We start from the raw sequence: 27,911 nt of genomic DNA, 5'->3' as shown, positions 1-27,911 counted from the left end.
TTAAAACTTTGTCACTTTTATGTAGAAATCTTTTTCACTTACTTTTCTTGAGAATTTTTTGCTGGAAAAACAAGACAGAAACAACCAATCCACCAACCAATAAGTAAATGAAAAACAACCTTTGAAAAATAAAATGTGAAAATAGGTTTGTGTGCCCTCCATATATAAGTACAAATTGTTCCTCTCCATCATCTTTTTTAATTCAACAAAATCTATGGGATTGACACTTATGCTGGAATACGCTCTGCTGACTGTGGAGATTCTAGAAAGTTGCTACTATCTTTTGGTCTCTTTAGAGGTCTGGCCAGTGATGGAAGAAAGGCAAGAGGTGGACTGAAAATCCTAAGGGAGTTCCCCATTTGTTATGGGTTGAGTCATGTCTCTCCTAAAATTCATGTGTTCAAGTTATAATTCTTAGTACCTCAAATGTAAGGTTGCCATATTCGGAAACAGGGCAGTTGCAGATAAAATGAATTAAGATGAGGTCATATTGGGCTAGGATGGGCCCCTAATCCAATGACAGGTGTCTTTACACAGAGGGAACATCAGGACCCAGGTGTGCAGGGACATGCTGTGTGAAAATTGGAGTTATGCTGCCACAAGCAAAGGAACTATTGAAATGTAAGAGAGACCTGGAACAGACCCTTCCCTAGAGCCTATAGCGAGGACATGGCCCTGCCAACAACTACAGCTCAGACTTCCAGCCTATATAATTGTGAGACAATAAATTTCTGTTGTTTAAGTAACTCAGTTTGAGTCACTTCATTATGGAAGCTGTAGATCAGTAATGGGCTTCCTAGGTGGGGCAGTGGTAAAGAATCCACCTGCCAATGCAGAAGACATAAGGATTTGGAGTTCATTCCCTGGGCCAGGAAGATCCCCTGGAGTAGGAAATGGCAACCCATTGCAGTATTCCTGTGTGAAAAATTCCATGGACAGAGGAGTCTGGTGGGCTACAGTCCATGGGGTTGCAAAGAGTCGGACATGACTGAGTGACCGAGCTTTTTTCTTATTTACAAATATTTTTTACCATTTTCTTGTTTTCCTTATCCTCAATATTTCCATTATTTATGGCAGCAAAATTGCCTAGTCTTATAGGCACCAATATAAGATTTATCTCTCTAGTATCTTTTCAAAGAAAGACTTTAATTTTTATGGATCTGAAGACCATGAAACATGATCAACAATGTATGTCTCTCATGAGGGCAGGTAAGATGTGCCCTAAGATATTAGTAGAGCTAATATCTTCTCTTCAGCACTAAAACTACCAAAGAGAACAGGGCAGAAGGGATCCCTGCAGTCTAGATTGAAATTCACTTTGAATAGAAATGACCTTGCTACTTATGAAGGCAATGGGCCGAGATGGGAGTATCCCTGGCAAGGTTCAGCCTCCCCAGTGATCTGAGGGACCCACGCGGTGTGTTGCCTTTCTCACCCACAGATCCAAAGCACACAGTCCCTCCCAGGGGGATGGTTAGAAGGTTTACTCACTTATTTTCCACATCCTGGATGGTGTCAGGCAGAGGCAGATTCCTAGTTTCGGGTAGGAGAAGGAGAACAGGAGCAGCAATGATGGGACACACTCCATAGATGATCCAGGGCAGAGTGGGTAGATACACCACTACGATCATCAGCAGGGGAGCCAGTGCTGCCCCACACCTATTAGCCAAAAAATCTAATCCTGCAGCTTTTGCTCTGAAGGGTAAATGACAATATATAATAATCCAGTTAAATTCTGGACTTTGATTTATGATCTATTATTTTGACTTTATTTTGAACCAGAAAACTCCACAAGTATTAAATCATGAACTTGATGAAAAAAGTCTTGCTTTTTGTCATTTGCTCTGTGATTTGTTAGATGTCTTTGTCAAGGTCAATATGAATTACTCTTTAAACAGAGTGTTATATATTGTGACTAGTCTGAAAAATCTTCTAAAAAGTTAAGAGAAGATGCATTGAAGTACTGCTTAGCATGGTACATGGCACAAAGTCAGCATTTGCAGTAATTTTGGTTATAATTATTTTTAAGGTACTATTACAAATACTGATAACAGCTTTATAATTAACAGATCTTATTATGTTTATTCCCTTGCATAAGCACTAGCTAGCTGGGAAATTTCTATTATGGGCCTTGGCAGAGTATTCATAAACTCATACCTGACAATAGTTGGGAGGAGTTCAGTTTGGTGGACAGAAAAACAGGTGTGAGAGGCAGCAACACAGCTGATTCCCACACTTGCCAAAATCACACGCAGGGTCTGCATATCTGGAAATGAGAAGATCAGTGAGATTAAAAAATCTGGGCTGAAGGAATCAACACCCACAAAATTTAGTCAGTAAAAAAACTGTATAGGCTGTTTGTATTTTTGAAATATATTGTAGATTTATCTCTGGGCTTTCTATCTTACTCCAGTGATTTATATTTCTGTTTTGTGCCTGTACCATACTGTGTTGTTTACCATAGCTTTGTAGTGTAGTCTTAACTCAGGGATCATGATTTCTTGAGCTCCATTTTTCTTACTCCAGGTTACTTTGGCTATTGGGAGTTCTTTGCGGTTCCATACAAATTTTTTGTTCTAGTTCTTTGAAAACGCCATCGGTAATTTTATGGGAATTGTATTGAATCTGTAGATTGCTTTGGGTAGGATAGAAAGTCCAGACATAAACTCATGAACCTATGGTTACCTAAACTTTGACAAAGGAGGAAAGAAGAAACAATGGAGAAAAGACAACCTCTTCAATATGTGGTGCTGGGAAACCTGGACAGCTACACATAAAAGAATGGAATGCGAACATTTCCTAACCCCATTAAAAAATAAAATGGATAAAAGTCCTAACTGTAAGGTCAGACACTATAAAACTCTTAGGAAAACATAGGCAGAACACTCTTTTGACATAAATGACAGCAAGATCCCCTAGCTGTACCTCCTAGAGTAATGAAAATAAAAAAGAAAACAAACAAATGAGACCTAATTAAACTTAAAAGCTTTTGCACAGCAAAGGAAACCATAGACGAGATGAAAAGACAACTTTCAGAATCTGAGAAAATAATTGTGAATGAAGCAACTGACAAGGGATTAATCTCCAAAATATACAAGCAGCTCATGCAGCTCAATATAAAAGAAACCCAAACAGCCCAATAAAAAATGAGTGGAAGACCTAAATAGATATTTCTCCAAAGAAGACATAAACATAGAGATGGCCAACAAACACATGAAAAGATGATCAACATTGCTCATTATTAGAGAAACGCAAATCAAAACTACGATGGAGTATCACCTCACACGTCATAATGGCCATCAACAAAAAATCTATAAGCAATAAATGCTGGAGGGTGTGTGGAGAAAAGGAAATCCTCTTATACTGTTGCTGCTGCTGCTGCTGCTAAGTCACTTCAGTCGTGTCCGACTCTGTGTGACCCCATAGACGGAAGCCCACCAGGCTCTCGAGTCCCTGGGATTCTCCAGGCAAGAACACTGGAGTGGGTTGCCATTTCCTTCTCCAATGTGTGAAAGTGAAAAGTGAAAATGAAGTCGCTCAGTCGTGTCCGACCCTTAGCGACCCCATGGACTGCAGCCTACCAGGCTCCTCCATCCATGGGATTTTCTAGGCAACAGTACTGGAGTGGCTTGCCATTGCCTTCTCTGTATACTGTTGATGGGAATATAAATTGATACAACCACTATAGAGAACTGTATGAAGGCTCCTTAAAGAACTAAAAATAAAACTACCATGTGCATGCATGCTCAGTTGCTTCAGTTGTGTCCGACTTTTTGCAACCCTATGGAAGGTAGTTCACCAGGCTCCTCTGTTCCTGGGATTTTCCTGGCAAGAATACTGGAGTGGGTTGCCATGTCCTCCTCTGGGGCATCTTCCTGACCCAGGGATCAAACTGGGGTCTCCTGCATTGCAGGTGGATTCTTTACCAGCTGAACTACCAGGGTAGCCCCATCATATCTGGTACTGAGCCAAAACAGGGTGAGTGACCATACTATGTTTTCACCTGGGATATAATTGCAAGATATCACCCCTCCATCCTTGTTATTAAAAGTGTGAATGGCAACTGAACAAGTCCTGTCCTAGAGGAACTGTTAGGACTAATGGTACCAGTTTACAGACAACTTTCACTACATATTGATGATAAATAGATGTCTGAACTGCCACTTGTTGATCTCTGGTTCTTTTTCTAAAATCTTATTAGAATTTCTCATAAAGTCTTTGATTGGTTTGGGTAGGACTTAGACTTTAATTGGGCTTCCCTGGAGCCTCAGTTGATAAAGAATCCACCTACAGTACAGGAGAGTCTTGTTTGATCCCTGGGTTGGGAAAAATCCCCTGGAGAAGGAAATGGCAACCCATTCCAGTATTCTTGCCTGGAAAATTCCATGGACAGAGGACAGGGGAGCCTTATGGGCCACAACATGGGGTTGCAAGAGTCAGACATGATTTAACAACTAAACCACCACCTGTTCCATAGACAGAGTGTGGCTGTCTCTGAAGGCAAGAGTTTCGGCCCCAGGGTTTGGGGTCATGGTCTCTGATAGGGCACTGCACTGGGAGAAATATGCTCCATAGACAGAATGCTGTCTGATCTACCTTAAAAGGCCCTGAGGTGCAGGGGTGGTTAGTTTTTTGTTTTTTTTTTCTTTCCCTTTAATTGAGACCATTCTTTACAGCTGGCTCCAGACAGTATGACCCAACACAATCCATGGTGGTTTGAAAAAGACATTTCCTTTCCCCAAATTCCAATCTTCTCTCACCTTGAGGCACAAACATGTTGATCAAAATGGAAAGTCCCACCAGGAACATGAAAAACATCTGGGTTGGTCGACGGCCCACATTGTTCAGTGGGTAAAGTGCAAGACATCGGACTAAGGTAGTGAGAGCTCCAAAGATAACCTGGAACAGGAAAATATTGCTTCCAAAGTGCTGTAGATTGATGATGATGCCAAAAAGGGATATTGAGCTTGCAAATCTGTAGTGAACAAAAGAAGACACAAGCAGTAAGATTAGAGCCCACTGCTGTCATTGATGATTATGTTGACCCAGGCAGTCAATGGTCAAGGTTAAAGAATAAAGGCCCAGTCTGATTTCTATAATACTTCATTTTAAGGTGATAAAGATACAATAAAAAATTACTTGTCTGTATATGAAAGTGAAACTCCCTCTGTCATTTTTTTTTTCTGAGTCCCTAAGCATAGAGTTGACAATGACAGGAATACATAATCTGGCCCAGCCCACCAAAGTGGACTGGTTTAGAGAAATTGAATACAGAATGATTAAGACATAAATTGGAGAAGGATTTCTTTTTGTGGGTTGTCTGTATAAATGTACGTATGTATGTATGAATTCTGTGAATCCTCCCTCTTGTCCCCCAACACCAGTACTGGGAAGAATTCCCTTTTTCTCAACTATGATTGAAGTTGCAAAGAGATTACCAGTGTCTCCTGGACCTGGGAACAGTATCCTGGAGTCTAACGGAATTCTGGGGAATTTAAACTTTGTATATGATTTCTTAGCACCAAGAGAAAATGGAAGAATTCAGAAAGCAAATGTGCACCAACTGTACCATCAGAAATGTAATGAAATATTGCCACCGGGGATCTACATCTTACACAGAAAGCATCTAGACCTGAGTCCACTTTAAAGATCTACTACTGGACACTAAAAAAAAATTAAAAAAATAAATAAAGATTTACTACAACCAGAGATGGTGGCTCAGAGGTTAAAGCGTCTGCCTCCAATGCGGGAGACCCGGGTTCGATCCCTGGGTCGGGAAGATCCCCTGCAGACGGAAACGGTAACCCACTCCAGTATTCTTGCCTGGAGAATCCCATGGACGGAGAAGCCTAGTAGGCTACAGTCCACGGGGTCGCATAGAGTCGGACACGACTGAGCGACCGAACGGAACGGAACGGACAACCAGAGAACGCTACACTTAGAACTTACAACAGAAGAAACACCACAGATCACAGCAATTTTAAGCAAGGTCTTTCCAGATCTATACTTTTTTCTTCCGTTCTGATTGGGTAGGATTCCAGAACATAAATCTGTGTTTCCTAGTGAGTAAAGAAATGTTGAAACAGCCCAATGCATTTAAATGTAGACATCTACTAGGATATGTCTGGAAAGAAGTAAATTGTTCAGCTTAGTAGTTACTCCTTAAGACTGGCAGTGGGTATGCATTTTCCAGTGGCTATGTATGTGTAAGTCTTCAAAAGTTCAGAACTGTGTTTAAAGTTTCTCCTCCTGACTCTATCAAAGTTAGTAGCTACATCTCCTTAAGAAATAATGAACAAGATTTGCTACAGAAGCCCTTGTGCTAGCACACAAACTGTATCCAAAATGGAAACAAATAAAGTCCACCAAGTTTGAAGTACATACAGACATTGCAGTGTATTCATTTTGGAAACTAAAACACTGGGGAGAACAGTTTACCAGTACAAGCAACAGAATGGGTGAATCTTCATGAATGAGCCTGCAGAAAGAAGAGCTGTCCAGGAACCCTTCTGTCGTTTATTATGTGGAGGTTAAGATCAGGCCACACTCATCTGTAGCGATGGAGAGAGAACAGTGCAGTGGAGAGCAGTGAGAAGCGGTGAGTGTGGGGTAGGGGTGGAGGTGGTGGTGGTTATATGGGTTACGTGAGCAGAACTCCTGGGGAACTAGGATTGTTCTGTCTTGATTTGTATGTTGGTTACATTACTAGACATTGAAGCATTCATTGATGTGTATTTATTTGTGATCTCTTCATATTACAGTGTGCCAGATTTGCTTCAATTAAAATTCAAAGACTAAGTGAAGAAAATTAAGTGCCAAAATCTGTACTGTGAGGGAAGTTCTCAACCTCAGTCTCCAGTGAAGAGACTGACAGTGTGATATGACTGAACTGTCATCATAAAATCAGTTCCACATGAGTCTTACTTGGCCTGTTTTCCTCATCTTTTAAATGCAAATGTGTATATTACCATATGTGAAATAGATCACCAGTCCAGGTTCGATGCATGAGACAGGGCGCTCAGGGCTGGTGCACTGGGATGACCCTGAGGGATGGGATGGGGAGAGAGATGGGAGGGGGGTTCAGGATGGGGGACACAGGTACACCCATGGCTGATTTATGTCAATGTATGGCAAAAATCAGTACAATATTGTAAAGTAATTAGCCTCCAAATAAAATAAATAAATACATTTTAAAAATGCAAGTATGCCCTTCCTCTCATGATACTGTTATAACATTTGAAATAAATAGGTTCACGTTTCTTCTCACATGTACTGTTTGTAGCCCACCTCACAAAGGACAGGAGATAGATCCTTTTTCGCAGGTTGGCTGTGCGGAACAAGTCAAATATAGTTGTTTTAGTCCGTGCTGTCTCCAGCTCCTCCTGCATGGTCGCTCTCAAACCCTACAACGACAACAAACATGTATCGTTTGCTAACATAGTGCCAGGAATTGTGATGTGCACTGGACACAAGAGGACAAGAGACATGTGTTCTCTCTCATATCATATTATACATACAATCACATGTGAACACGAAATGAAGGAAGATGTAGGGAGTTAAGTGAGACTCCAGGAAATTAAATGTTAAAATGCTATTTCGAAGAAGAGGCCATAGACAGAGGTAGGGTGACTCAAGACTAGAAAAGTTCTAGATTCAGATCAGGAAGTGAGCTAAAGGATACTTCTATATGTATCCCTGAATCCCCATCGCTGTTCACCTGAATCTGTCACAACATTGTTAATCAGCAATAGTCCAACACAAAATAAAAAAATTTTAAGAAGAATGAAGTAGCTGCACAGTGCTCAAAGCTTCTTTTCTATTAGATGCCCTTGAAGACTAGGGAATTTCCATTCTCAACTAGCTGTCTTTGTTAGAAAAGCAGCTTGTCTATCTCAAGAAGGAGAAGGCAGATATCAGTTTATGATTTCCCTTCAACCAAGTAACCATTTTCCCTTCCCTTTCCCACTCACCTCCAAGTTCAGGGTTTCGTCAACATTCTTCATTCCATTTCTGTGTGCAACTATTTTAAGTTCCTTTAAGCCCTCATCTAGTTTATTGGTGATAATCAGCCATCGTGAAGATTCCACCAGCCACCTGATGAAAGATGAGCACACAAGTGCAGTCAGTTGTGCTCGGTCGCTCAGTCCTGTCCTACTCCTTGAGACCCCAAGGACTGTAGCCTGCCAGGCTCCTCTGTTCATGGGATTCTCCTGGCAAGAAAACTGGAGTGGATTGCCATTTCCTTCTCCAGGGGATCTTCCTGCCCCAGGGATCGAACCCACATCTCTTGCGTTGTCTCCTGCATTGGCAGGCAGAATCTTTACCACTAGCATCACCTGGGAGGCCACTGATTATTTATCACATGTCAATTGATAATAGTTGCATTTTGCTTTCCATCTAAAATCTACCACTTCACTTGTTGGATCAGTTAGTTAGTGTTAGCTGCTTAGTCGTGTACGACTCTTTGAGACCCCACTGACTGTAGCTCTCCAGGCTCCTCTGTCCATGGAATTCTCCAGGCAAGAATACTGCTATTCCCTTCTCCAGGTGATCTTCCTGACCCAGGGATTGAACCCAGGTCTCCTGCATTGTAGGCAGATTCTTTACCGTCTGAGCCACCAGGGAATATGAGAAATTCCAGATCTATTATACAAATACTAGGAGAATATGAGACTAACCACTCCACACCAGTGCACTTGAAAATTGTACTCCTAGTAAGGAACACAGACTTTGGAGTCAAATTGCCCCTCTGCTTACTCACTAGGAGAATTTATAAGAAGCTTGACAAGCTTAATCTTGAGAGTCCCTCACATGATAATTTCCTTCCACCATGACATGGGACAAACAACTTTTTGCATATGATATATATTTACAATATCTATTCCTTTAAAAAAGAAGCCCCCAAATTGTCAGCTTAAAGCCTAACAATGACTACAATTACTCCTGCTACTAGTTATGTTGATAACTAATTATCCAATTACTAATACCAATTAATAACTAATTACTTCTTTACATCTGCCTCGGTTTTCTCATTAATAACATGGGTACAGTAGTGCTAGCTTCCTTGTAGTGTTGTTACAAATATAGAATGACTTAACAGATGAGCTTGACATGGATTATACTGTCTTCTCTCTCTGAACTCATCTCGCTCTATAAAACCTGTGTTTTCCTAAATCTGTGTTCTTCTAAATCTGATTTTCCCTAGATTGGTTTTAGTGTGGGAATGAAGTTATCCATCAATAATTATTTGTTAAAGTTACATAAGGGAAGAAAGAGGGCTGAATTCATAATGTAAATCATCTAATCTGCATGCAAATTTAACTAGTGGAAAATCTTGTTGCTATTTTGTGAAACAGCTCTGTGAATAAATTTGTTGCATCTTTTTCATCCAGTTCCATCTGCAACAGAGCAAATCACTGAAAGTTTTTTCTGTGACCTGATTCATTCCAAAGCCAAAATAGAATTAAAGGTATTTCTTTTTTTTTTTAATAAAAAATTGAGTCTGTATTTTATATTAAGGAAAATAATATTGGAATAGCTCTATGACCTTTATATTGGGAAAGACTTAGGAACCAGATGGCAGAAAATACCTAGAACTCGCAGGCAGAAATATTATTGTTACTCCATGTTATATTTCTCAAAACTCAAGTTGCCCCGAATGAACAGGTGAGAGACATGGATTTCAGGTCCAAACAATAAGAATGTGTCAGGGAATAAGAAAATCAATATATCCCAATTCAGCATGCATTTTATCCCAGATTTCCTTAAGAGAGAGAGAGCACTTCATACCTTGAGGAAAGAAAGAAGATAAAGAAAGGTACAGACACTACCAGCTGCAGGGTGCGCCACTCTCGAAAGACAAAAGCCAGTCCTCCCAGAATCATCTGTCCAATACTAAGGGCACAGTATATCAATGTTAATACCATGCCTTTCGATTGGGATCTTGTCCACTCTACAACTGAAAGATATTAAAACTATGTTATCATGTCAAATAAGTGTGAAATTTCAAGCTCAAATTCAAGGCTAAGAAGATGGATTAGATCAAAATTGTTGACTTACTTAGAAAACAATTGTTTGCTATTATGACTGCAATGGAACAGCCCGACAAGAAGCGTAGTAAGCAGTAAATGAAGATGTTGGGAGCGAAGGTTGTACAGGTCCCAAAGATGGCAAGTTGGAGTAAACACCACTTGAGAATCAGCTTTCGCCCAAACCTACAAAACAGACAGTCAGCTTAGGTGATGTGAGTAATGATAATTTATGGTAACAAATTAAGAAAGCAAAAATATACTCTGAAATTTTAACAAGAGAATCATGTACCTGAAAGCTTGAGTAAACAAGAGCTAAAACAACAATGCAAATCTCCATAAAGCAAGAATCTTTGACTATATGCTAACAATACAAAAACTTCATCATACAAACACCAGAAGCCTCTGACACCATATAAAAGAAAGTGTGCATTTGTGTCTTTATTTCTGCTTTGCAAATAGGTTCATCTCTACCACTTTTCTAGATTCCACATATATGTGTTAATTTATAATATTTGTTTTTCTCTTTCTAACTTTCTTCCCTGGTGTTCCAGTGGTTAGGACTCCATGCTTTCACTGCTGAAGGCATGGGTTCTGTTCCTGATCCGGGAGCTAAAATCCTGCAAGCCATGTGGCACGGCCAAAAATAAAAATAACTTTTCACAGAAGAAACCATGGTGTTGGAAATTGTAACACTTCTGTAAGCAGTCATGTATTAACATATGTGTTTAACCTGGTATATAGTCTCTCAAGTGTCTGAAACACAAGAGAGCTAAAAGTGTACTTGGGTCTCTAGGATCACACAGACAAGGCTAAACTGATGCAAAAGATCAGTGGAATAATGCATGAAAGTTGTTGAAGGGTTAGGTAAGAGTCACTCTTTGTTAAATCTGATTTTATTGGCCTAAAGCAATATACTTTTCTAGAACAGAATATAAGAGCACCATAATTCAGCCAGGGGCTGTTATATAAATATCTCAGAAGAAACAATTACCTAAGATGGAGAATGAAGGAAAAAGAAGGTGCAAAACAAATATGGAAAAGTGAATTCTCTGTTTCATCAAGCATCAAGAAAAGAGAGCCTTAAGATACATGCATCCCAATGTTCATTGCAACTCTATTTACAATAGCCAGGGCATGAAAGCAATCTAATTGTTCACTGATGAATGAATGGATAAGGAAGATACAGTACCTATCTACAATGGAATATAATTCAGCCATAAAATAGAATGAAATGATGGCATTGGCAGCAACATGGATGGATCTACAGATTGAAATACTGAATAAAATGTCAGACAGAGGAGGAGAAACCTCATATGACATTCCTTACATGCAGAACCTAAAAAGAAATGATAGAAATGAACTTATTTACAAATCAGAAACAGACTCACAGACTTAAAGAACAAACTTATAGTTGTCAGGGAGGAAGGGATAGTTTGGGCATTCCAAATGATGATCTCAAAAGATGAAAAAATCTTTTGATATAATATAATACCCTTTCATGATTAAAAAGAATACTCAGTAAGGTGGTATAGAAGGAATATAACTCAACACAATAAATGTGATGTAGACAACCCTTCAGAGAACATCATACTCAGCAGAGACAGTTTGAAAGATTTTCCTTTAAGTTCAGGGAAGAAAAATTGCCCACTCACACCAGTTCTGTCAACACAATTCTGGAAGTGCTAGTTAGAGATATCAGGAAAGATAAAGAAGAAAAATGTAACCATACTGGAAAGGAAGAATTTCATTTTCTTTGCTGCAGATAATATGAACTTGTATATACTAATAGAAAATCCTAAAGATTCAACCAAAGAATTTGCTAGAATCAATCTACAAATTCAGTAGATACAAAAATCAACATATGAAGTTAAATGCATTTCTATACACCAAGAATGCAATGTCTGAGAAATTTAAAAGGTAGCAATTCCACTTACTATAGCATCAAAATTATAAAATAAGTATCAGTTTCATGAGGGAGATGAAATATATAGACACTACAGCAAGACTTTGATGAAAGAACTTGAAGAAGACACAAATAAATGGAAAGATAACCCATGTACATGGATTGGAAGAATTAGTATTGTTTAAATGTCTATAATACCAAAAGCCATCTATAGATTCAATCGATCTCTATCATAATTCCAATGGTAATCTTCCCCACTATCAGCATCAAGGGTCTATGAGAAGTCTCTGTACTTTCTGTTCAATTTTGCTATGAACCTAAAACTACTCTAAGAAATAAAGTTTACTAAATAAAAAGTCTTGGGGTTTGAGTTCTGACTCTGCAGCTTACTAATTAAAATGCCCTAGGCTAATTAACATATTAGACATTGTAAACTGCTGGTACAAGTGGTATTTACTTCCCAGGCTTGCCAAAAGATTGCAATGAAAAAAATTCCAATGGCATTTTTCACAGAAATAGCAAAAGCTATTCTAAAATTTATGTGAAATCATACATGTCCCCAAATAGCCAAAGCAATTATGACAAAGAAGATACAAGCTTAGAAGCATCACACTTTTGATTTCAAGCTATACTATAAAGCTACAGTAAGAAAAAGATTATGGTACTGGCATAAAGATGGACACATATAATAATGCTCTTATCATGATTCCAGAAATTAATTCTTCAGATATCACATTTGATAAAGGAGCCAGTAATGTTCTTTTCAATAATGATATTGAGAAACTGGGTAATCACATGCAGAAGGATGAACTTTGATCCCTATTCATACCATTCAAAATTTCATTTAAGATGGATTAATAACTTAAACATTACCCTGAAACAGTAAACTCCTGGAGAAAGCATGAGGAAAAAGCTCTTTGACTCTGGGATTGACAGCAGCATTTTGGATACAATGTCCATCCAAGTGGTGTGAGGCTCTGTCTCATTATTGTTTTGATTTTTCTAGCAAAGTAATGCTCAAAATTCTCCAAGCTAGGTTTCAACAGTACATGAACCTTGAGCTTCCAGATGTTCAAGCTAGATTTAGCAGAGGAAGGGGAACCTTCCTCTGGAAGAGATCAAATTGCCAACATCCGTTGGATCATAGAAAAAGCAAGAGAATTCCAGAAAAACATCTACTTCTGCTTTATTGATTATGTCAAACCCTTTGACTGTGTGGATCACTAGAAACTGTGGAAAATTCTTAAAGAGAAGGGAATACCAGATCACCTGACCTGCCTCCTGAGAAATCTGTATGCAGGTCAAGAAGCAACAGTTAGAACCAGACATGGAACAACGGACTGGTTCCAAATTGGGAAAGGAATACATCAAATCTGTATATTGTCACCCTGCTTACTTAGCTTATATGCAGAGTATGTCACGCGAAATGCCAGGCTGGATGAAGCACAAGCTAGAATCAAGATTGCCCGGAAAATATCAATAACCTCAGATATGCAGGTGACACCACCTTTATGGTAGAAAGCAAAGATGAACTAAAGAGCTTCTTGATTAAAGTGAAAGAGGAGAGTGAAAAAGCTGGCTTAAAACTCAACATTCAAAAAACTAAGACCGTGGCATCCAATCCCATCGCTTCATGGCAAGTAGATGGGGAAACAATAAAAACAGTGACAGACTTTATTTTCTTGGGCTCCCAAATCACCACAGATGGTGACTGCAGCCATGGAATTAAAAGACACTGGCTCCTTGGAAGAAAAGCTATGACCAACCTAGACAGCATATTAAAAAGCAGAGACATTACTTTGCTGACAAAGGTCCGTATAGTGAAAGCTATGGTTCTTCCAGTAGTCATGTATGGACGTGAGAGTTGGACTATAAAGAAAACTGAGTGCCAAAGAATTAATGCTTTTGAACTGTGGTGTTGGAGAAGACTCTTGAGAGTCCCTTGGACCGCAAGAAGATCCAACCAGTCGATCCAAAAGGCAATCAGTCCTGCATATTCATTGGAAGGACTGATGCTGAAGCTGAAACTCCAATACTTTGGTCACCTGATGTGAAGAACTGACTCATTGGAAAAGCCTCTGATGCTGGGAAAGATTGAAGGCAAAAGGGGACGACAGAGAATGAGATGGTTGGATGGCATCACTGACTCCACGGACATGAGTTTGAGCAATCTCTGGGAGTTGGTGATGGACAGGGAAACCTGGTGTGCTGCGGTCCACCGGGTCACAAAGAGTCAGACATGACTGAGCAACTGAACTGAACTGAACTGATGATCAGTGATGTTAAGGATCTCTTCATATACCTGTTGACTACTTCTTTGTCTTTTTTTGAAGAACTATCTACTGAGCTCCTTTGCCCAATTTTAGCAACAGGTTATTTATGTTTCTTTTCTATTGGTTGTCGTAATTCCCTGTATGTTTTGGATATTAACTCTTTATCTGATACGTGGCTTTCAAATATTTTTCTCTCATTCTATGTATTTCCTTTTTATTTTGTCAATCATTTCTTTTGCTATGCAGCAGACTTGTTTTGACATAGTCTCCATTACCTATTTGTACTTTTGATGCCAATGCTCATAAACTTTTTGCCTATGTCAGTTTAAAATCCTCTGCTTAGCTACAATGTTATCTCTTCACCTAATTTTCCACTCTCAACTCCTATCATAACTCACACAGACACACAAACCCAGACATCTATGACTCTATGTCCATCTAAACTCTCAATCAGCATTTTATTATGAATAGTCATAAAAGGCTCAGTCAGTAGGCTGGTCCAAATGAGCACTCTGATCTGGAAATTTTGACTAATTACACTGAGGTGATACAGTCAGAGTCCACAATTTTCAGCTATAAGATTAAATGATATTAGCTTTACAAATGACGGGGGATGCTTACTCTAAGCCTCCCATTTCCCCTATAGGAGACTTGAATGTGTAACTGCCATGTTTGTCCTATTGCTTTAAGAATGTACTTTAAGAATGATCACTGTCAGGTACAGGATAACCCAAACTTCTCATACCACATATTGTGACACGTGAGGTCTATGGATTAGTTAATTGTCTTGCATGGTGGCAAATATTACCTTAAGTAGGCTTTTTCTTTTAACATAATCACACAACCAGATTATAGACACAATAATTTCTACTCCAACTTCAGTACCATCCTAGAAACAGAAGTTTCACAGAGCACTATTTACAGTAGGGTAATACTTTGCCAACAAAGGTCCGTCTAGTCAAGGCTATGGTTTTTCCCGTGGTCATGTATGGATGTGAGAGTTGGACTGTGAAGAAAGCTGATTGCTGAAGAATTGATGCTTTTGAACTGTGGTGCTGGAGAAGACTCTTGAGAGTCCCTTGGACTGCAGGGAGATCCAACCAGTCCATTCTAAAGGCGATCAATCCTGGGTGTTCATTGGAAGGACTGATGCTAAACCTGCAACTCCAATACTTTGGCCACCTCATGCGAAGAGTTGACTCACTGGAAAAGACTCTGATGCTGGGAAGGATTGGGGGCAGGAGGAGACGGGGATGACAGAGAATGAGATGGCTGGATGCCATCACTGACTCGATGGACATGAGTTTGAGTGAACTCCGGGAGTTGGTGATGGACAGGGAGGCCTGGCATGCTGTGATTCATGGGGTTGCAAAGAGTCGGACACGACTGAGCGACTGAACTGAACTGAACTGAAGAGAACCGTGATATGGGCTTTCTAGGTGGCTCCGTGGTAAAGAATCTGCCTGCCAGTGCAGGAATGCAGGAGACATGGTTGATCCCTGGGTCAGGAAGATCTCCTGGAGGAGCAAATGGCAACCAAGTCCAGTATTCCTGCCTGGAAAATCCTGTGGACAGAGGAACCTGAAGGGATACAGTCCATAGGGTCGTAAAGAGTTGGACACCCTGAGTGACTAAACACACACACACACAAGACCATGACATGAGGACCAAGTAGGAACCTACAAGCATTTAGCTCACTGGTCTGTGAGGGACACACAGACTTCATGGCAAAGGGCTACAACTCTGTTTCTTTAAACAGGCTGAACCACCTATCTTGAAAACACCTTCTCTTTTCTCATTGGTAACTCCTCATCTTATGAGGTCTCTCAAATTTTATGGCAACTTGCCTCTAAAAATTGTTCCAAAATGCCCCCTGTCCTTAATCTTATGGAAAGGTTATTTCTGTGTTAAAACAGAGAGATCTGTGGCAACAAATCGCATTCATTACAATGAGTCTAATTCTGAGTTTCCATCCACAGCTCCCTGGAAACCAAGGCAGCCCGCAATAGCATAAATTGTATCCTGGAACTAATGAAACATTTCCTTATGAAACAAGTAATCATAAACTGTGAACACACCACAGAGGAGGGGCAGCAGTGATGTGGAGACACTCACCTGTCTGAGAGATGGCCATAGATGAGGCCCCCCACCAGTGTTCCAGCCATGACTAGGGATTGAATCAACGGTTTCTGTGACTGTTGATCACATACGAGGTCCCACTGGAAGAGAAAGAAATCAGCACAGAGGAGCCTTACAGTATGCTATATCCTTAAATATTTGCTCACTCTAATAGCCCTTTAATGCCAACTACTCTCTGGTTTCCTTTACAACCTCTACTTCTCCATATCATTCCAGTCACAGCATCAGCATGAATTTTTCAGATCCTCAGCTAAATCTCGTAGGTTATATCAGGGCCAGTCTTCATATTCACTTAGCACTGCATACATCAACGTTTCTGTCTTTTGTTTCGTTGTTCAGTTGCTAAATCAAGTATGATTCTTTGTGATCCCATGAACTGCAGCACACCAGGCTCCTCTCTCTTACACTATCTCCTGGAGTTTGCTCAAATTCGTTTCCATTGAGTCACTGATGCTGATCTAACTATTTCATCCCCTGCCACTCTCTTCTGATTTTGAGTTCAATCTTTCCTAGCATCAAGGTCTTCTCCAATGAATCAGATCTTCCCATCAGGTGGCCAACGTACTGGAGCTTCAGTTTCAGCATCAGTCCTTTCAATGAGTATTCAGGGTTGATTTCCATTAGGATTGACTGGTTTGATTTCCTTGCAGTCCAAGGAACTCTCCAGAGTCTTATTCAGCGCCACAATTCAAAAGCATCAATTGTTGGGCACGGACTTCTTGATGATCCAATGCCCACATCCATACATGACTACTGAAAAAATCATAGCTTTGGCTGTATGTACCTTTGTTGGCAAGTGGTATCTGCTCTTTAACATGTTGTCTTTATTTGTCATAGCTTTCCTTCCAAGGAGCAAGCATCTTTTAATTTCATAGCTGCATTCACTGTCTGCAGTGATTTTGGACACACTAAATACATTTTTTTAAAAAATTATGATGCCTGGATTTTACATTTAGGGTGAAATGCACTCCGATTTCATTTTTTGACAAGTAGCCAGGACATGGAAATTAAAAATTAATACACGTATTTCCAATTTGCAAGTAAGGCAAGAACTTTCTATCAAGGGTAGTTTTCACATATTATATCTTTTCTGACTGTACACCTTCACACAATTTAAAGCTTTGTGATACTAAAATTCATTTCTAGTTTGTTTTTTCACTACATTTAACTTTGAAAAGCAAAGTGCCTTTTTCAATTCTGGTTTCCTCAGAGTATATGACAAGCAGTGGGATTGCTGAGTCTTATGGTAGTTTTATTCTTAGATTTTTTAAAAAAAGAATCTCTATATTGCTTTCCATAGTAGTTGTATCACTTTGCATTCCCACCAACAGTATAAGAGGGTTCCCTTTTCTTCACACCCTGGCCAGCATTTATTGTTTGTAGACTTTTTGATGATGGCTATTCTGACTGGGTTGGGAAGATCCCCTGGAGAAGGGAAAGGCTACCCACTCCAGTATTCTGGGCTAGAGAATTCCATGGACTCTTTAGTCCATGGGGTGGCAAAGAGTTGGACACAACTGAGCGACTTTCACTTTCATATTCTGACTGGTATGAGATAATACCTCATTGGGGTTTTGGTTTGTATTTAATAATGAGCAATGCTGATCATCTTTTCATACATTTATTAGCCATCTCTATGTTTTTGGAAAATATCTGTGTAGGTCTTCTGCCCACTTTTTAAAAAAACTTTACTATTTTTTAGTGAAGGATAAAGCTTCACTACGAACAAAGTTAGTGGAGGTGATGGAATTCAAGTGGAGCTATTTCAAATCCTGAAAGATGATGCTGTGAAAGTGCTGCACTCAATATGTCAGCAAATTTGGAAAACTCAGCAGTGGGCACAGGACTGGAAAAGGTCAGTCTTCATTCCAATCCCAAAGAAAGGGAATGCCAGAGAATGCTCAAACTACCGCACAATTGCTCTCATCTCACACACTGGTAAAGTAATGCTCAAAATTCTCCAAGCCAGGCTTCAGCAATACGTGAACCGTGAACTTCCAGATGTTCAAGCTGGTTTTGGAAAAGGCAGAGGAACCAGAGATCAAATTGCCAACATGCACTGGATCATGGAAAAAGCAAGAGCGTTCCAGAAAAAAACATCTATTTCTGCTTTATTGACTATGCCAAAGCCTTTGACTGTGTAGATCACAATAAACTGTGGAAAATTCTGAGAGAGATGGGAATACCAGACCACCTGACCTGCCTCTTGAGAAACCTATATGCAGGTGAGGAAGCAACAGCTAGAACTGGACATGGAACAACAGACTGGTTCCAAATAGGAAAAGGAGTACGTCAAGGTTGTATATTGTCACCTTGCTTATTTAACTTATATGCAGAGTACATCATGAGAAACGCTGGGCTGGAAGAAGCACAAGCTGGAATCAAGTTTGCCGGGAGAAATATCAATAACCTTAGATATGCAGATGACACCACCCTTATGGCAGAAAGTGAAGAGGAACTCAAAAGCCTCTTGATGAAAGTGAAAGAGGAGAGTGAAAACGTTGGCTTAAAGCTCGAAATTCAGAAAACTAAGACCACGGCATCTGGTCCCATCTCTTCATGGTAAATAGATGGGGAAACAGTGGGAACAGTGTCAGACTTTATTTTTTTGGGCTCCAAAATCACTGAGGATGCTGATTGCAGCCATGAAATTAAAAGACGCTTACTCCTTGGAAGGAAAGTTATGACCAACCTAGATAGTATATTAAAAAGCAGAGACATTACTTTGCCAACCAAGGTCCGTCTAGTCAAGGCTGTGGTTTTTCCCATGGTCATGTATGGATGTGAGAGTTGGACTGTGAAGAAAGCTGATCACCGAAGAATTGATGCTTTTGAACTGTGGTGTTGGAGAAGACTCTTGAGAGTCCCTTGGACTGCAAGGAGATCCAACCAGTCCATTCTAAAGGAGATCAATCCTGGGTGTTCATTGGAAGGACTGATGCAAAAGCTGAAACTGCAATACTTTGGCCACCTCATGCGACGAGTTGACTCACTGGAAAAGACTTTGATGCTGGGAAAGGTTGGGGGCGGGAGGAGAAGGGGACGACCGAGAATGAGATGGCTGGATGGCATCACCGACTCTGTGGACATGAGTTTGAGTGAACTCCGGGAGTTGGTGATGGACAGGAAGGCCTGGCGTGCTGTGGTTTGTGGGGTCGCGGAGAGTCGGACACAACTGAGCGACTGAACTGAACTGAAGGGTATGGCAACCAGTTTTGGCCAATACACTCCAATATTCTTGCCTGAAGAACCCCCTCTCTGACAGAGAAGCCTGGCAGGCCACAGTCTACAGGGTCGCAGAGTCGGATGCGACAGAAGCGACCTTGCGTGCATAGACGCAAGACTTTTTTAAAAAAATTTTTATTGGAGGCTAATTACTTTACAATATTGTATTGGTTTTGCCATACATTGACATTAATCCACCACGGGTGTACATGTGTTCCCTGTCTTGAACCCCCCTCCCACCTCCCTCCCCATCCCATCCCTCTGGGTCATCCCAGTGTATCAGCCCCAAGCATCATGTATCATGCATCGAACCTGGACTGGCGATTCATTTCACATATGATAATATACATGTTTCAATGCCATTCTTCCAAATCATCCCACTCTCGCCCTCTCCCACAGAGTCCAAAAGACTGTTCTATACACCTGTGTCTCTTTTGCTGTCTCACATACAGGGTTATCGTTACCATCTTTCTAAATTCCATATATATGCGTTAGTATACTGTATTGGCAACCCACTCCAGTGTTCTTGCCTGGAGAATCCCAGGTACGGGGCAGCCTGGTGGGCTGCCATCTAAGGGGTAGCACAGAGTAGGACACAACTGAAGCAACTTAGCAGCTTAGCAGCATTCTGTATTGGTGTTTTTCTTTCTGGCTTACTTCACTCTGTATAATAGGCTCCAGTTTCATCCACCTCATTAGAACTGATTCAAATGTATTCTTTTTAATTGCTGAGTAATACTCCATTGTGTATATGTACCACAGCTTTCTTATCCATTCGTCTGCAGGTGGACATCTAGGTTGCTTCCATGTCCTGCCTATTATAAAACAGTGCTGTGATGAATATTGGAGTGCATGTGTCTCTTTCAATTCTGATTTTCTCGGTGTGTACGCCCAGGAGTGCGGTTGCTGGGTCGTATGGCAGTTCTATTTCCAGTTTTTTAAGGAATCTCCACACTGTTCTCCATAGTGGTTGTACTAGTTTGCATTCCCACAAACAGTGTAAGAGGGTTCCCTTTTCTCCACACCCTCTCCAGCATTTATTGTTTGTAGACGTTTGGATAGCAGCTATTCTGACTGGCATGAAATGGTTCCTCATTGTGGTTTTGATTTGCATTTCTCTGATAATGAGTGATGTTGAGCATCTTTTCATGTGTTTGTTAGCCATCTGTATGTCTTCTTTGGAGAAATGTCTGTTTAGTTCTTTGGCCCATTTTTTGATTAGGTCGTTTATTTTTCTGGAATTGAGCTGTAGGCGTTGCTTGTATATTTTTGAGATTAATTCTTTGTCAGTTGCTTCATTTGCTATTATTTTCTCCCATTCTGAAGGTTGTCTTTTCACCTTGCTTATGGTTTCCTTTGTTGTGAAGAAGCTTTTAATTTTAATTAGGTCCCATTTGTTTAATTTTGCTTTTATTTCCAATATTGTGGGAGGTGGGTCATGGAGGATCCTGCTGTTATTTATGTTGGAGAGTGTTTTGCCTATGTTCTCCTCTAGGAGTTTCATAGTTTCTGGTCTTATGTTTAGATCCTTAATCCATTTTGGAGGACAGTGTGGAGATTCCTTGAAAAACTGGAAATAGAACTGCCATACAATCCAGCAATCCCACTCCTGGGCATACACACCGAGGAAACCAGAATTGAAAGAGACACATGTACTCCAGTATTCATCACAGCACTGTTTATAATAGCCATTTTGAGTTTATTTTTGTGTATGGTGTTAGAAAGTGTTCTAGTTTCATTCTTTCACAAGTGGTTGACCAGTTTTCCCAGCACCACTTGTTAAAGAGATTGTCTTTTCTCCATTGAATATTCTTGCCTTCTTTGTCAAAGATAAGGTGTCCATAGGTGCGTGGATTTATCTCTGGGCTTTCTATTTTGTTCCATTGATCTATATTTCTGGCTTTGTGCCAGTACCATACTGTCTTGATGACTGTGGCTTTGTAGTATAGTCTGAAGTCAGGCATGTTGATTCCTCCAGTTACATTCTTCTTTCTCAAGATTGCTTTGACTATTCGAGGATTTTTGTATTTCCATACAAATTGTGAAATTATTTGTTCTAGTTCTGTGAAAAATACCGTTGGTAGCTTAATAGGGATTGCATTGATTCTATAGATTGCTTTGGGTAGTATACTCATTTTCACTATATTGATTCTTCCGATCCATGAACATGGTGTATTTCTCCATCTATTAGTGTCCTCTTTGATTTCTTTCACCAGTGTTTTATAGTTTTCTATATATAGGTCTTTAGTTTCTTTAGGTAGATATACTCCTAAATATTTTATTCTTTTCGTTGCAACGGTGAATGGAATTGCTTCCCTAATTTCTCTATTTTCTCATTATTGGTGTATAGGAACGCAAGGGATATCTGTGTGTTTATTTTATATCCTGTAACTTTACTATATTCATTGATTAGCTCTAGTAACTTTCTGGTGGAGTCTTTAGGGTTTTCTATGTAGAGGATCATGTCATCTGCAAACAGTGAGAGTTTTACTTCTTCTTTTCCAATTTGGATTCCTTTTATTTCTTTTTCTGCTCTGATTGCTGTAGCCAAAACTTCCAAAACTATGTTGAATAGTAGTGGTGAGAGTGGGCACCCTTGTCTTTTTCCTGACTTTAGGGGAAATGCTTTCAATTTTTCACCATTGAGGATAATGTTTGCTGTGGGTTTTTCATATATAGCTTTTATTATGTTGAGGTATGTTCCTTCTATTCCTGCTTTCTGGAGGGTTTTTATCATAAATGGATGCTGAATTTTGTCAAAGGCTTTCTATGCATCTATTGAGATAATCATATGGCTAGGGTTAGGGTTAGGGTTAGTTTTGTTAATTTGTTAATGTGGTGTATTACACTGATCGATTTGGGGATTTTGAAGAATCCTTGCATTCCTGGGATAAAGCCTACTTGGTCATGATGTATGATCTTTTTAATGTGCTGTTGAATTATGATTTCTATAATTTTGTTAAGGATTTTTGCATCTATGTTCATCAGTGATATTGGCCTGTAGTTTTCTTTTTTTGTGGCATCTTTGTCAGGTTTTGGTATTAGGGTGAAGTGTGGCCTCAGAGAATGAGTTTGGAAGTTTACCTTCCTCTGCAATTTTCTGGAAGAGTTTGAGTAGGATAGGTGTTAGCTCGTCTCTAAATTTTTGGTTGAATTCAGCTGTGCAGCCATCTGGACCTGGGCTTTTGCTTGCTGGAAGATTTCTGATTACAGTTTCAATTTCCGTGCTTGTGATGGGTCTGTTAAGATTTTCTATTTCTTCCTGGTTCAGTTTTGGAAAGTTGTATGAATTTGTAAAAATGAATTTTATGAAAGTTGTAAGAATTTGTCCATTTCTTCCAAGTTGTCCATTTTATTGGCATATAATTGTTGATAATAGTCTCTTATGATCTTTTGTATTTCTGTGTTGTCTGTTGTGATCTCTCCCTTTTCATTTCTAATTTTATTGATTTGGTTTTTCTCCCTTTATTTCTTGATGAGTCTGGGCTAGTGGTTTGTCAATTTTATTTATCCTCTCAAAGAACCGGCCTTTGGCTTTGTTGATTTTTGTTATGGTCTCTTTTGTTTCTTTTGCACTTATTTCTGCCTTAATTTTTAAGATTTCTTTCCTTCTACTAACCCTGGGGTTCTTCATTTCTTCCTTTTCTAGTTGATTTAAGTGTAGAGTTAGGTTATTTAGTTGGCTTTTTTCTTGTTTCTTGAGGTGTGCCTGTATTGCTATGAACCTTCCCCTTAGCACTGCTTTTACAGTGTCCCAGAGGTTTTGGGTTGTTGTGTTTTCATTTTCATTCATTTCTATGCATATTTTGATTTCTTTTTTGATTTATTCTGTGCTTTGTTGGTTATTCAGCAGCTTGTTGTTCAGCCTCTGTATGTTGGAATTTTTAATAGTTTTCCCCCTGTAACTGAGATCTAATCTTGCTGCATTGTGGTCAGAAAAGATGCTTGGAATGACTTCAATTTTTTTGAATTTACCAAGGCTAGATTTATGGCCCAGGATGTGATCTGTCCTGGAGAAGGTTCCGTGTGCGCTTGAGAAAAAGGTGAAATTCATTATTTTGGGGTGAAATGTCCTATAGATAACAATTAGGTCCAACTGGTCTATTGTATCATTTAAAGTTTGTATTTCCTTGTTAATTTTCTGTTTAGTTGATCTATTCATAGATGTGAGTGGGGTATTAAAGTCTCCCACTATTATTGTGTTGTTGTTAATTTCCCCTTTCATACTTGTTAGCAATTGTCTTACATATTGCAGTGCTCCTATGTTGGGTGCATATATATTTATAATTGCTATACCTTCTTCTTGGATTGATCCTCTGATCATTATGTAGTGTCCTTCTTTGTCTCTTTTCACAGCCTTTGTTTTAAAGTCTATTTTATCTGATATGAGTATTGCTACTCCTGCTTTATTTTGGTCTCTATTTGCATGGAATATCTTTTTCCAGCCCTTCACTTTCAGTCTGTGTGTGTCCCTCATTTTGAGGTGGGTCTTGTAGACAACATATATGGGGGTCTTGTTTTTGTATCCATTCAGCCAGCCTTTGTCTTTTGGTTGGGGCATTCAACCCATTTACACTTAAGGTAATTATTGATAAGTATGATCCCGCTGCCATTTACTTTATTGTTTTGGGTTCGAGTTTATACACCCTTTCTGTGTTTCCTGTCTAGAGAAGGTCCTTTAGCCTTTGTTGGAGAGCTGGTTTGGTGATGCTGAATTCTCTCAGCTTTTGCTTGTCTGTAAAGCTTTTGATTTCTCCTTCATATTTGAATGAGATCCTTGCTGGGTACAGTAATCTGGGCTATAGGTTGTTTTCTTTCATCACTTTAAGTATGTCTAGATGCAAGCCATTTTTTGCCTGTGGCAGCTCTGCCCCAGTGAGAGCTGAGCGTGAAGGTGGCACAGCTGCTTGGCTTGTGGGGACCCTGCTGGTGCCAGTGTGCAGGGACACGGACTGCCTCTGTCACAGGAATTATGGCCCTATCAGAGTCTTTCTTCGAGCCTCTTGTAGCTGGCGATCAGAAGGCCTCTTTGGCCAGTTTTTCTCCATAGCTCCGCCCATTCAGGCACTTAGAGGGCTCCATCGCCTGGGTCCTTCTCTGTTGTTCAGTGAGTCAGGCACGCAGAGGGCCGCCTTGACTGGGGTCTTGCTCTGTAGTTTGGCGCATCAGTCACTGAAAGGAGTATCCTGGATGGGTCCTGCTCTAGTTCAGCGCATTGGGCGTTTGATGGGCCCGCCTCTCTATCGTTCAGCCTCAGATGTTGGCGTGTGGGGAGAGAGAGGCTGTGGTGATGGCTTCACCCCCTACGTGTGACTCAGCAGTATCGCCTTGCTTCCACAGCTGCCGGGCTTTCCTCCACTGGCATTTCCTCCCTCACACCCCCTCAGTCTGTCTCTCCGCAGTCAACAGCAGCCCTCACCCTGGGATTGCTCCACAATCCCTAAACTCCAGCTCCCAGCTGCTGCACCTTCCAGAAGACCAGCGTTCCTGTCTGGAGTATGTATGGCTATGGCACGGACTGTCTGATTCTCATTCCATTTAGGCTGCCACAGATCAGCTGTTTCACTCGCAGCCTTAAATGTTTCTCCTCTGACTCAGACAATTGCCCTGCTATGGGGATCAGACCCCTGCTTCAGTTCCCCCACCCGCTGAGGGCGGGTCCAGTCCTACAAACACTCCCATTTATCCCCCTAGTTCCTTCATCCTACCAAGTTTTGTGTGGTTCTATATATTCTTTGCTGCTGGTCAGGTACTCCTGCCTGCTCTCAGCTGGTGTCCTGCATGGACTTCTGTATCTGAAGCTGTAGTCCTGATATATCCGTGGAGAGAGATGTACTCCACATCCACCTACTCCTCTACCATCTTGTTCTCAGACTCTGCCCACTTTTTGATTGGGTTGTTTTTTTTTCTGGTATTGAATGGCATGAACTGCTTGTGTATTTTTAAGACTAATTCTTTGTCAGTTGTTTCATTTGCTATTATTTTCTCCCATTCTGAGGGCTGTCTTTTCACCTTGCTTATAGTTTCCTTCTTTGTGCAAAAGCTTTTAAGTTTATTTAGGTCCCATTTGATTATTTCTTTTTTTTTTTTTAATTACCATATGTAAAATAGATAACCAGTGTGAGTTTGATGTATGACACAGGCCATGAGAAGCCAGTGCTCTGTGACAACCTGGTGGGATAGGGTGGGGAGGAAGGTGGGAGGGGGCTTCAGAATGGAGGGGACACATGTATACCTGTGGCCAATTCATACTGATATATGCAAAAATCATCACAATATTGTAAAGTAATTTTCCTCCAATTAAAATAAATAAATAAATTAAAAAGAATATAGTGCTTGGCAATTAAAAAGATAATCAATCACTACTTACTAAAAGTAAGTAGTAAAAAAGTATGTAATACTAAAATACTAAAAGTATGAAAGGAAGCTGGCTACATTATCTACTCGTGACTGAAGACTTGAACCCTGTTTAATTTACGTAATTCTAAACAGGATAGGAGCACTCCCTGGTTGCTCAGTTGGTAGAGTCTGCTTACAATGAGGGAGAACTGGGTTTGATCCCTGGGTCGGGAAGATCCCTTGGAGAAGGTAATGGCAACCCACTCCAGTATTCTTGCCTGGAGAATTCCATGGACAGAGGAGCCTGGTGGGCCACAGTCCATGGGATTGCAATGAGTCAGACACGACTGAGTGACTAACTTTTACTTTCAAACAGGATATGATGCAAGACACGACTATATGTTCAGGACATGACCGAGCATACACCTACGCTTATAAGAAGTAAACAGGGTCTTTACCTCAGTCACGATGGTGGAGGCAAACAAGCTGTGGTCATACACCCAGCCGTCCACACAGGGCTCTGTGTCCAGGTCAGTCATGTTGGGAAAGGTCCCATTCAGGTGAAGGAGCTGCCACTGGGGGTGGAGGAAACGACGACACTTCTCTGGTTTCAAGTCTGAATCCAGTGGGATGGAGATTCTCAGGAGGACATCAGGGCTGAGGATCCCAGTGTCATTATCAGAGACAGTGGCATTATCCAGGATGTGGACCCAGCAACGATGACCAGGAACAGCTGCAATGAAGTTCTCTAACAGTGAGTGACAGACTATCATCATGAGAGAAGGGAGAATTAAAGCCATCTGAAGTATCTGGAATTTCCCCAGGCCACCAACTTCATCCAGGAGCTCCTCAAAGGCCATTGCAAACAGGTGATACTCAAGAGGAGTCAAAATGACTTTACAGAGAGAAGTTCAAAGGGAGAAAATGTTTTCTTTAATTCACACTAAGTCTATGTGACCTCATGCCAGTTTCTCATGCCTGGGTCTAACCCACCTCACTACTGTAGCAGAGCAATGGAATCAGTTTCCCTAGTCCTTTTGAAAGCATGGGGTGGTTGCATTTTAGCAAAGTTATAGAGAAAATTATTTACTGAAGATATCTGTATCTGATGAACATTAAATCTGTTTAAAGATTTACTCTCTGAGTGTGTTTGTCCTTTGTGATTCTGTGAACCTGGCATAGGACTTTGTCATGTACGTGACCTCTGAATAACCTTAAAGTAAGCTACACAGTCTTCAGTCATTTCTGAAAAATGGATCTTGAGAGACACAAGGACTATTCTTGGAAAGAGCAGAAAATAAATAGTTTTTTCTTCTTTGTTCTGTAACAACACACTACTCAAGAAAATACAATTCTTTGCTTTTAATTAAAGTGGCACAAGGTGCAGTTTCTAACTGGTTCAAAGTTGGGAAAGGAGAACAACTGGACTGTATGTTGTCACTCTGTTTATTTAACTGATATGCAGAGTACATCATGTGAAATACCAGTCTGGATTAATCATGAACTGGAACCATGACTGCTGGGAGAAATATCAATAACCTCAGATTTGCAGATGATACCACTCTAATGGCAGATAGTGGAGAAGAACTAAAGAACCTCTTGATGAGGGTAAAATTCAGTTCAGTTCAGTTCAGTCGCTCAGTTGTGTCCGACTTTGCGACCCCATGGACTGCAGCACATCAGGCCTCCCTGTCCATCACCAACTACCGGAGTTTAATCAAACTCATGCCTATTGAGTCGGTGATGTCATCCAACCATCTCATCCTCTGGTGTCCCCTTCTCCTCCCACCTTCAATCTTTCCCAGCATCAGGGTCTTTGTAATGAATCAGGTCTTCCCATTAGGTGACCAAAGTATTAGAGTTTCAGCTTCAGCATCAGTCCTCCCAATGAATATTCAGGACTGATTTCCTTCAGGATGGACTGGTTGGATCTCCTTGCAGTCCAAGGGACTCTCAAGAGTCTTCTCCAACACCACAGTTCAAAAGCATCAATTCTTTGGC

The 27,911-nt window shown here is 40.4% G+C and overlaps 1 protein-coding gene across 2 annotated transcripts; it reads right to left on the bottom strand.

Annotated features, from left to right (window-relative positions):
* Positions 1–26,770, bottom strand: LOC129548445 (solute carrier family 22 member 10-like). Of its 2 annotated transcripts, XM_055414967.2 has the most exons (10): positions 26,369–26,770; positions 16,323–16,426; positions 10,060–10,214; positions 9,790–9,958; positions 7,971–8,094; positions 7,288–7,403; positions 4,761–4,975; positions 2,158–2,266; positions 1,492–1,695; positions 1–61 (listed from the first exon to the last, which is right to left on the bottom strand). In XM_055414967.2, the coding sequence occupies exons 1-10, from the start codon at positions 26,768–26,770 to the stop codon at positions 1–3; spliced, it is 1,659 nt and encodes a 552-aa protein (XP_055270942.2). The 2 variants fall into 2 exon arrangements, with proteins under 2 accessions (XP_055270942.2, XP_088688244.1); XM_088832118.1 differs by lacking the exons at positions 9,790–9,958; positions 10,060–10,214.
* Positions 26,771–27,911: the final 1,141 nt, after the last annotated feature.

Source organism: Moschus berezovskii, chromosome 25 (genome assembly GCF_049115385.1).
Source record: "Moschus berezovskii isolate FMDL1 chromosome 25, NW_MosBer_1.0, whole genome shotgun sequence".
Classification (NCBI taxonomy): domain Eukaryota; kingdom Metazoa; phylum Chordata; class Mammalia; order Artiodactyla; family Moschidae; genus Moschus; species Moschus berezovskii.
Note: the sequence above shows the minus strand (reverse complement) of the source record. Positions and strands in the feature narration are given on the sequence as shown.

Bases quoted from the DNA above. Each gene is read 5' to 3' on its own strand.
- LOC129548445 (XM_055414967.2), bottom strand. From the start codon at position 26,770: ATGGCCTTTGAGGAGCTCCTGGATGAAGTTGGTGGCCTGGGGAAATTC. The intron at 8,095-9,789 runs GTATGAAGTGCT...ATCTTTCATCAG, and splicing joins ATCTTCTTTCTTTCCTCAAG to GTGGCTGGTGGAATCTTCAC. The intron at 1,696-2,157 runs GTATGAGTTTAT...TTTACCCTTCAG, and splicing joins CTCCTCCCAACTATTGTCAG to AGCAAAAGCTGCAGGATTAG.